At 35.3% G+C, this 9,805-nt stretch overlaps 1 protein-coding gene across 2 annotated transcripts; it reads right to left on the reverse strand.

Annotated features, from left to right (window-relative positions):
- Window positions 1–1,900: 1,900 nt before the first annotated feature.
- Window positions 1,901–3,245, reverse strand: LOC131156636 (histone H3.3). 2 transcript variants are annotated; one of them, XM_058110759.1, is made up of 5 exons: window positions 3,138–3,245; window positions 2,924–3,024; window positions 2,714–2,790; window positions 2,373–2,463; window positions 1,901–2,282 (listed from the first exon to the last, which is right to left on the reverse strand). In XM_058110759.1, the coding sequence occupies exons 2-5, from the start codon at window positions 2,993–2,995 to the stop codon at window positions 2,112–2,114; spliced, it is 411 nt and encodes a 136-aa protein (XP_057966742.1). In that variant the 5' UTR covers window positions 2,996–3,024; window positions 3,138–3,245; the 3' UTR covers window positions 1,901–2,111. The 2 variants fall into 2 exon arrangements, with proteins under 2 accessions (XP_057966742.1, XP_057967550.1); XM_058111567.1 differs by having other exon boundaries at window positions 3,111–3,242.
- Window positions 3,246–9,805: the final 6,560 nt, after the last annotated feature.

Genomic DNA, 9,805 nt, shown 5'->3' on the forward strand with positions numbered 1-9,805 from the left:
TATGATAGATTAGGTACAAAAGAAGGCTAAAGAGATATATTTAAACTTGCTAAAACTAGAGTAAGGACTTAGGAAATGTAAAATGTATAAAAAGTGAGGATGATATTATCTTGATTAAGGATGAAGACATTAAAGAAAATGGCGAAGTTACATTAGTAAGTTATTTAATGAAAACCAAATAGAAGACTTAAACATAAAATTGTCAAATGAGAAAACGACTAAAAATATGAGATTTATTCACAAAATTAGAGTTAACGAAGTTAAGTTTGCACTAAAAAAGATGAAAAATGGGAAAGCTATGGGACCAGATAACATCCCAATTGAAGTTTGGAAATGCTTAGGTGATAGCGGAATTATATTATTAACTAATTTATTTAATACAATTTTAAAAACTAAGAAAATGTCAGATGAATGGAGGAAAAGCATTTTAATACCTATATACAAAAATAAAGGAGATATTCAAAATTGTAATAACTATCGTAGAATTAACCTTATGAGTCATACGATGAAACTATGAGAAAGGAAAGTTGAACAAAAATTAAAGTTAGAAACGAAGGTCTCAAAAAATCAATTTGATTTTATGCCTGGGAGATCTACCACAGAAGCTATTTATCTTTTAATAAAATTAATAGAAAAGTTTAGAAAATAGAAGAGGGACTTGTATATGATATTTATTGACCTTGAAAAAGCATATGATAGGATACCTAGAGAAATTCTATGATAGGTTTTAAAAAAAAAAGGTGTACATAGTAGGTATACCGATGTCATTAAGGATATGTATGATGGAGTAATGACTAGTGTAAGGACTATAGATGGAGAAACTAGAGAATTTCCAATCACCATATGAATACATCAAGGATCTACTTTCAATCCTTATCTTTTTGCTTTAGTGAAGAACCAATTAACTAAAAGAATTCAAAAGAAGGTTCCATGGTGTATGTTGTTTACAGATGGTATTATATTAATTGACGAAACTAGGGACGGAGTAGAGACTGAGTTAGAATTATAGAGAGAAATTTTGGAATCTAGAAGCTTTAGGATAAGTAGAAATAAGACAAAATATATGAAATGAGTAATGATAGGAGGAATATTGGAGACAAAGTTAAACTTGATGATGAAGAAATAAATAGCACTTGTAAATTTCGATACCTTAGATCTACTATGCAAGCTCAAGGAGAAATTGAAGATGATGTAATACATAGAATTAAAATTGAAAGGGAAGTTTTATAAGACACTTATAAGACCAACTATGTTATACGGATCGGAATGTTGGGCAACGAAGAAACATAATATCCAAAAAGTAAAAGTTACTGAATTGAGAATGCTTAAATGGATGAGTGATATAACATTGAAAAATAAACTAAGAAATAAACATATTCGTGGTAAATTAGGTGTAACTCCTATAGAAGATAAGATAAGGGAATGACGACTCAGATGGTATGAACACTTGCAACGTAGGCCACATGGTGTACATGTGAGGAAGAATGACTTAGTTACTGTGATGGGTAGTAGAAGAGATAAGAATAGACCTAAAATAACTTGGGAGGAGATAGGAAGTAAGGATTTAATATTCTAGAATCTATCAAAAGAAATGGTTCATGATCGCATAAATTGGCGAAAAAAGATTCATATAACCGACCCCACCTAGTGGGACTAAGGTTTAGTTTTGTTGTTTGTTGTTGTAAAACAATCTATATTTTCAATTGTCATATTCAAAGACCCCAACAATTTCACCACAAGAATCAAAAACCATTGAAACACAACCACTTACCCTTGCACAAATAGATTACAAAATGCAAATGCATGTGATAATTTCACCACATAACTTGTTCATTTTCCACAACTAAAAAGAATCAATTAATTGGCACAAAATCAAGGGATAAGCCACTGCCAAACCACATCAACACCACAAAATAAACTTTTAATTAAAATAAAATAATGGGGAAAGATATATCATTAAGGGGAATAACATAGACGATCAGAAAGTGGTCTAATACACAGCTGTTTAGAATAAAATGCTACACTACAGATGGTGGTAATAACTGCTAAGAGTTTGTTATAGTAAGAGCTGATGAAACAAAACCTAAGTGAAGAAGCAAGTCAAGCAACATCTACGCCCTTTCGCCACGAATTCGCCTAGCAAGCTGGATGTCCTTGGGCATTATGGTCACCCTCTTGGCATGAATTGCACAGAGATTTGTATCCTCGAAAAGACCAACAAGGTAGGCCTCTGCAGCCTCCTGAAGGGCGAGCACGGCATGGCTTTGGAACCTCAAATCCGTCTTCACAATGAAGGGAAAATATTAAACAGGATTAATGTAAGATGACTAAATTGATTAAGCAAAATTAGCGTCTGACCGCAAAATTACTACCTTGAAATCCTGTGCAATTTCACGAACAAGGCGTTGGAAGGGCAGCTTGCGAATCAAAAGTTCAGTACTTTTCTGGTACTTGCGAATTTCTCTGTTCAAGTAATAGAGATAGAAATAGATATAAAAACTAATTCTTTCGGGAAAAAAAATGAATAAAATGGTTGCTCTGTTTGGTTGATGAGAAACCGGAGCAAAATGATAAGAGGGATAAACTTCATATTTTCCTTCAAACAATTTTCCAACGCCAGAAAATGATGAACATTTTTTTTTTTTTTGCTCAGTTTTCTCAGCAATCAAACAGCTGTTCCGGGATGAAATAAATTATAAAATAAAAAATTTACCGGAGAGCGACGGTTCCGGGCCGATAACGGTGAGGCTTCTTGACACCGCCGGTAGTGGGCGCCGATTTCCTTGCCGCCTTCAAAATTAAACGAACGATAATCAGACGAGAGAGAGAGAGAGAGAGAGAGAGAGAGAGAGAGAGGGGTGGTAAAACCTAGAAAAATTCAAAAGAAACATAAACAAGACGGCGCAAGGAATGAAAATGATACCTTGGTGGCGAGCTGTTTCCTTGGAGCCTTACCTCCGGTGGATTTCCGAGCAGTCTGTTTGGTCCGAGCCATTTCACCGTAGAAGACGAGGACGACTGGATCTGAAAATAGAGAGTGGAGATTCGAATTAAATACAAAAACTGGGTGAAATTAGAGTTTGAAAGTGAGCAAATCGTAAGAGGGAAACCGTTCTAGGGTTTGAAATTTGCTATGCCTGAGAGAGATATCTGAGACGCTTCGTGTTCGAGAGGGGGAGGCAAAATAATTACCACAACCTTCGATAGTATTTCAAACCCACCGCTACTGCCCTACAGCTAAGGCGCGGCGCTTAAGAGAATTATGTAAATAGCGGAAAGGTCATGGACTTCTACGTAATTTTAGACAGAAATTTAATTTGCTGAATTGATTATTTTGTCATATTATAAGTTAATTCTTATTCATATTCATTTCCTTACTTTTTATTAATACAATTAAAGATTCATACTCATTAAACTTATACAATTAAAATTATTAATAAGTTAATGAAATTTTTTTTTATAACGTCGGATATCCTAAACTTACGCATTAGACTAATTACATGTTTACGCCAACAGTGCCCTCCACCAACGTAGGAGATAAATCGCGATTATACAACACAAGTGGTAGGAATCGAATCCAGGGTTATACCGACAGGTAACTCTTCCCGACCCGACCTCAGGACACATATCACTTTACCATTCACAGATGGCTCCACAATAAGTTGTTTTACCATTCACTGCTGGCTCTATGAAGCATTAACTAGAATGGAACACGGGATACCTACAAGCGCACCTTCCCCCAAAATCGCAGTTGCTTGCTTGTGGTCTTACTTCTTTATATTTGATATTTTAAATTTTAGGACCCTGCATATGGATGATTATTATACATTTCTACATATATGTGTGTGTGTGTGTGTGTGTGAGAGAGAGAGAGAGAGAGAGTGGGGTATGAGTGCAAGTTTATTTTGATATATATCAAAGCCCAAAATTTTTCTTTTTCATTTACTGGTTTGAGGAAAAAAAAAGGATAAAAAGTTTATTAGGCAATTATTACATTGATAGTTGATAAATAATCTTTCTTTTTTTTGACAAATAATCTTTCTTACTTATAAAATAATATATTTTTAATAACTAGTAGAAAATATAGATAAGTCACCTTTTAAAATTTTTTTCTCCTTTAGTTCAAGAACAATAAAGAAACTACATCTTGTTGGATGACACCTATAAATTGTTCCACCCAATAATTCTTAGGTACAACTCGTTTTAGAAAGTTGCATCTTGGAAGTTAAAATTATTTTCACAAATTTATAATCTTAGAATTGCAAAAGTTAAAAGAACTTGATAGTGCACTTGAGATTAGAAAAATAGAAGACTTGTAAAGTTTTGATCACCATCACTGTTTACTCTTTTGAAATTCAAACTTTTCTTTGTCTTCCTAATGATTCAATTAAAATCGTGATTTTATATTTACAAATAGATATACAACTAAAGGGAAGAAAATTATATTCTTCTTCTTAGATTTATTAATTTGGAAAATTGAGGTGCAAAATATAGAGCACTACAGGAAGATAAGCAAAGGTTAATAATAATTTATATGGTTTTGCCCATTAACCTAGAAACTGCAAATATAGCATGAATATGCTTTCATGAAATAATATATATATATATATATATATATATATATATTTTCATTTTCCATAAAAAAAATCATGAAACCAAAATTTAAAATGGAAATTGTAAATTTTTGTAGCATTACTTTGTTTTGCAAGAGACCCAATACATTAGTACGACCCCACCCTTTAAGTTTTATTAATTTTAACATTTTTTTGTACCAATCATAAAATTTTATTCTACAATTTTAACTTCCAATTCACACATAATTGTAATCTGATCCATCATTTTGTCATACTTATATTCAGAATTTACAATTAAATCAAAATACTTTTATTAATATCATTACCCTTTATAACACTACAAAAAGCTCGACTATTAGTTGCCCAAAAAAAAGTTCACCAATAAAAATTGTCTTCTCTTTTTTGATCTTAAAATTTAGCTTGATGCTAAGGTCAGTGATATTATAATCAATGGCACACATAAGTGGCCAAAAACGCTTTCAAGCAAGGTTCAAAGTTTCAACAACTTGATTTCTTACTCCCTAAGCTCTAACAGAGAAGATACTATTCTTTGGCAGAATTCTTGTAATGAAAAAACTATAATTCAACTCGGAATTACACTAAAATAAAAAATTCAAAGATGAGCTAGTGCAAAATGGTCTAATTTTGATTCGGGGTTGAACATCAATTACAACAATTTGATAGATAGCTCATTGGGATAGATGAGCGGTACTCCCCTAAAAATGTATAGGAAGTTTTCTCCTCATAAGTGTTAGGACCCTATGAGCAATCAAAAAAATTGGGACACCAGATATTTACGTGGTTCAATCAAGATTGACCTACATCAATGGAGCACACACAATTCACTAAAAAATCGCTAGAAAGAAATACAACTCTCTCAGCTTCTCTCTTCCCCACACTCTCTTCTTCCTCTCTTTTTCTTCTATGTGCTCTCATATCTTCACAACTCCTCTATTTATAGGTAGTTTGGAATCAATTACAATAATTACATTAAATAAAAAATGAGAGGTTACATTCATCAAGATAAATGGCACAGCTTGCAAAACGCGTCTCCAGCTCCAACACAACAATCTCCCACTTGGAGACGGAGACGCCTCCTTAACCAATATCATGAATAAATGATGTGCTCAAAATTTGTCTTCAGGCATGAAGACCAACTGAAGTTGAACACAACTTTAGCTTCTTTGTAGTCACCACCTTAGTTAACATATCTGTCGGATTTCTACTACCTTAGATTTTTTTCAAGTGTCAATACATCATCCTCTATCAAAGATCTGACGAAGTGATAACGCAATCCAATATGCTTAGTCCTGGAATGAAATGCGGAGTTCTTTGCCAGATGTATCGCACTCTGACTGTCACTGTACAAAATATTCCTCTCCTGCTTTAATCCAAGCCTTGTTAACAAACCCTGAAGCCAAATCATCTCTTTACTAGCGTATGTTACTGCTACATACTCAACTTCTGTAGTGGATAAAATAACAATCTTCTATATCTATGACATCCAACTGACAGTTGTTGTGCCAACAGTAAATATATACTCGGTGGTGCTTCTGCGATGATCAATTTCATTTGCAAAATCAGCATCTACAAATCCTTAGATTTTAAATCGCTTTTGCCAAAACATAGGCACTTATTAATAGTGTCACGTAGATATCTCAAAACCCACTTCACTGCTTCCTAGTGTGTCTTACCTGGATTTGACATATATTTGTTGACAGCTCCCACTACTTGGCCAATATCTGGTCTGGTACCAACCATAACATACATTAGACTTCCAACGGCTGAGGCGTATGGTACCTTAGTCATGAAATCTTTTTCTTCATTTGTCTGGGGGGACTGATCCTTAAAGAGACGGAAGTGGTCTACCAATGGTGTATTTACAGCTTTGGTACTCATATTAAACCTCTGTAAAACACGGTCGATGTACTCTAACTAAGATAACTGCAACGTTCCTTGTTGCTTATCTCTAGAGATCCGCATCCCAAGAATCTGCTTTGCAAGACCCAAGTCATTCATATCAAATTCCTCTGACAATTGTAACTTCAATTTTTTGATCTGTTCTATATTTGATCCTACAACTAGCATATCATCAACATATAACAGTAAGATAATATAGCTAGTACGATACCTCTTGAAGTAGCAACTGTGGTCGGCATTGCACTTCTGAAAATTATTCCTTTACATATAGCTGTCAAATTTCTTGTACCACTGCCTAGGAGCTTGTTTGAGACCATACAAACTCTTCTTCAATTTACATACAAGATTCTCTTTACCTTTTACTGAGAAACCTTCTAGTTGTTGCATATAAATTTCCTCATCAAGATCACAGTGAAGAAATGTCATCTTCACGTCCAACTGCTCAAGATGTAAACCCTCCGAGGCAACAATACTCAAAACAAATCTGATGGTTGTCAGCTTGACAATTGGTGCAAAAATATCAGTGTAGTCAATTCCTTCCTTCTGCTTGAAACCTTTGACTACTAATCGAGCTTTATACCTCTTGGATCCATCATGCTCTTCTTTGATCCTGTACACTCATTTGTTGTGAAAAGCCTTCTTACCATTGGGTAACTTAGCTAGTTCCCATGTTTTGTTAGAATTAAGAGACTTCATCTCGTCTTTCATTGCAAGCTCCCACTTGCTCAAATCTGCTACCTGACATGCTTCAACATAGCATTCAGGTTCTCCTCTATCTGTAAGAAGTAAATGATTCACATACCTCCTGTTTGGTACATGCTGCCGAGAGGATCTCCTAAACTCTGGTGCTGGAGTAGGAGGTGGTGGTGCAACAATATGATCCACATATTCCTCTACCTGAGGATTCTCTGTATTTTGCTGAGGATTCTCAGTGTTCTGTTGACATGTCCTTACACCTTCTAAAACATCATCCACATCTACAAAGGTTGTTTCAGATTCTGTAGATTATGTTGTGTGTCTATCTTTGTACATCGCCTTTTCATCAAAAATCACATCTCTGCTTCTAATCACCTTTTTATTTTCATCATCCCAAATGCGATACTCATATTCATCTCCATCATAACCGATGAAAGTGCATTTTTGAGATTTCGGATCCAGCTTATTCCTGACATGATCATTGATATGTACATATGCAACACAACCAAAAACTTTCAAATGTGAAAGTCTTACCTCTTTATTTCTCCATACTTCTTCTGGTAGACTATAGTCCAATGGTGCTAATGGACTCTTGTTAATCAAATAAGTTGATGTGTTGACTATTTCTGCCCAAAACATCTTTGGCAAGCCCGACTGCATACGTATGCTTCTGACTTTCTCTGTCAACGTTCTAATCATTCACTCGGCTATGCCGTTGTGTTGAGGCGTACTTGGCACAGTTCTTTCCATTCTGATACCATACTCATAGTAGAATTTCTTAAACTCGATGTCAACATACTCACCATTGTTAACTGTTCTCAGCTTCTTGATTTTCAAACCAATTTCGTTTTCTACCATTGCTTTCCAAATTTTAAAAGCATAAAAAAACATCAGATTTATATTTCAGGAAGTAAACCCATACCTTCTGTGAATGATCATCGTTAAATGTTACGAAGCAATGCTTCCCACCTGTGGATGAAATGGTTGTTGGTCCCCATACATCTGAATGGACTAGCTCAAGTCTCTCCTTCTTTGGGATACTGATGTTTGTCTGGAAACTGACCCTTTTCTGTTTCCCAAATATGCAATCCTCACATGTGTCAATCTTCACCAACTGTAAATCACTCAACTTACCCTTTGAGTGCATCACCCTGAGTCCCTTCTCACTCACGTGTTCAAGTCGTTGATGTCATATGTTGCTATCATCATTTCCTGTAGCAACTGTAATAGACATGCAAGCATTAGGAGTTACATAGAGAGTGTCACTTTTCTTACCACATGCAATCATCAGTACACCCTTCAAAATCTTTCATTCATCACCAATGAAAGTTGTGTTATATCCTTCGTCTTCCAGTTGACTGACTGAGAACAAAATCTTCCTTAGGTCTGGAATATATCTGGTATCTCTCAGTTTCCATACTGACCCATTCATATTGATATTCACTATCCCCTTGCCGACAATGTCGCAGGGTTGATCATTGCTGAGATATACTTTACCGAAATTACCTGATGTATACTCATCTAGGCAATCTCTGCTGCAAATGGCATGCAATGAAGCTCCAGAGTCTGACACCTAAGACTCATTTGTGCTCTCCAAAGAGCAGATCAACATATCATCATTTTCTAAAGCAACATTTGCTTCTGTCTTTGCCCTCGTCTCATATTCTTTCTTCGGACTTTTGTACCGGTTCTTGTAATGACCAATTTTTCCACAGTTCCAGCATTCAATAATTTTTGTGCCTTGGGAATCTGTGTCTTAAGAACCTCTAAGATTTCTGGATTTAGACCGCCTGAGCCTAGATCTGTCGCGGTTGTTTGATCGTCCATGCCTGTTTCCTCTGCCTTGACTTTCCATGTTCAAGGCTGAACTTGAAGTGGAGTTATGGTTTGACTGTATTCTGATTTCTTCCGTTAAAATCATATTGATAACCTCATCGTATACAAGCTTTGATTTCCCTGCGGAACTACTGATTGCAGTAACAACACCATTCGAAATTTAGGGCAACTAACTAAGAATCAGTAGCGCACGAATCTCACTATCAAATGTTATCCCGACAGAGGCGAGCTAATCCGACAACTCGTTGAAATTATTCAAATTCCTGCTAAAACTTTCACCTACATACATGGTCATAGTAAATAATCTTTTCATAAGATGTACCTTGTTAGCGGCTGATGGCTACTCATACATATTAGAAAGCGCATCCATCAGAGACTTGGTGGATGATATATGCTTGATATTAAATGCCAAAAACTTTGACAACGTCATTCTGATGGCTCCAAGAGCTTTTCGATTAAGCAACTCCCACTCGTCCTCATTCACAGATGCTAGCTTACCCTTCAATGGTAATTGCAACTCCTTTCCAAACAAATAATCTTCAATCTGCATCTTCTAGAAACCAAAATTGTTGTCGTTGAACATTTCGATCTTTGAGTTATTTTCGTTTGACATCTTAATTCTCTGATTTAAAGATGGAATTAGCTCAAATGGATAGCACAGTTGGATCCGGAATGGTCAAAAACCTTATAAATGGTTCAAGTCGTTTAAAAAACGAACCTAAAATGACTCTGAAAAGCTCAGTCAAAGATCAGGTAAAACATAGTCAGCAATGCTGACA

This window comes from Malania oleifera, chromosome 1, assembly GCF_029873635.1.
Source record: "Malania oleifera isolate guangnan ecotype guangnan chromosome 1, ASM2987363v1, whole genome shotgun sequence".
Taxonomy (NCBI): Eukaryota; Viridiplantae; Streptophyta; class Magnoliopsida; order Santalales; family Ximeniaceae; genus Malania; species Malania oleifera.

Coding starts and splice junctions, on each gene's coding strand:
- LOC131156636 (XM_058110759.1), bottom strand. CDS start 2,995: ATGGCTCGGACCAAACAGACTGCTCGGAAATCCACCGGAGGTAAGGCT. Junction 2,791..2,923: donor GGAAACAGCTCGCCACCAAG/GTATCATTTTCA, acceptor TTAATTTTGAAG/GCGGCAAGGAAATCGGCGCC. Junction 2,464..2,713: donor CCCGGAACCGTCGCTCTCCG/GTAAATTTTTTA, acceptor TTACTTGAACAG/AGAAATTCGCAAGTACCAGA.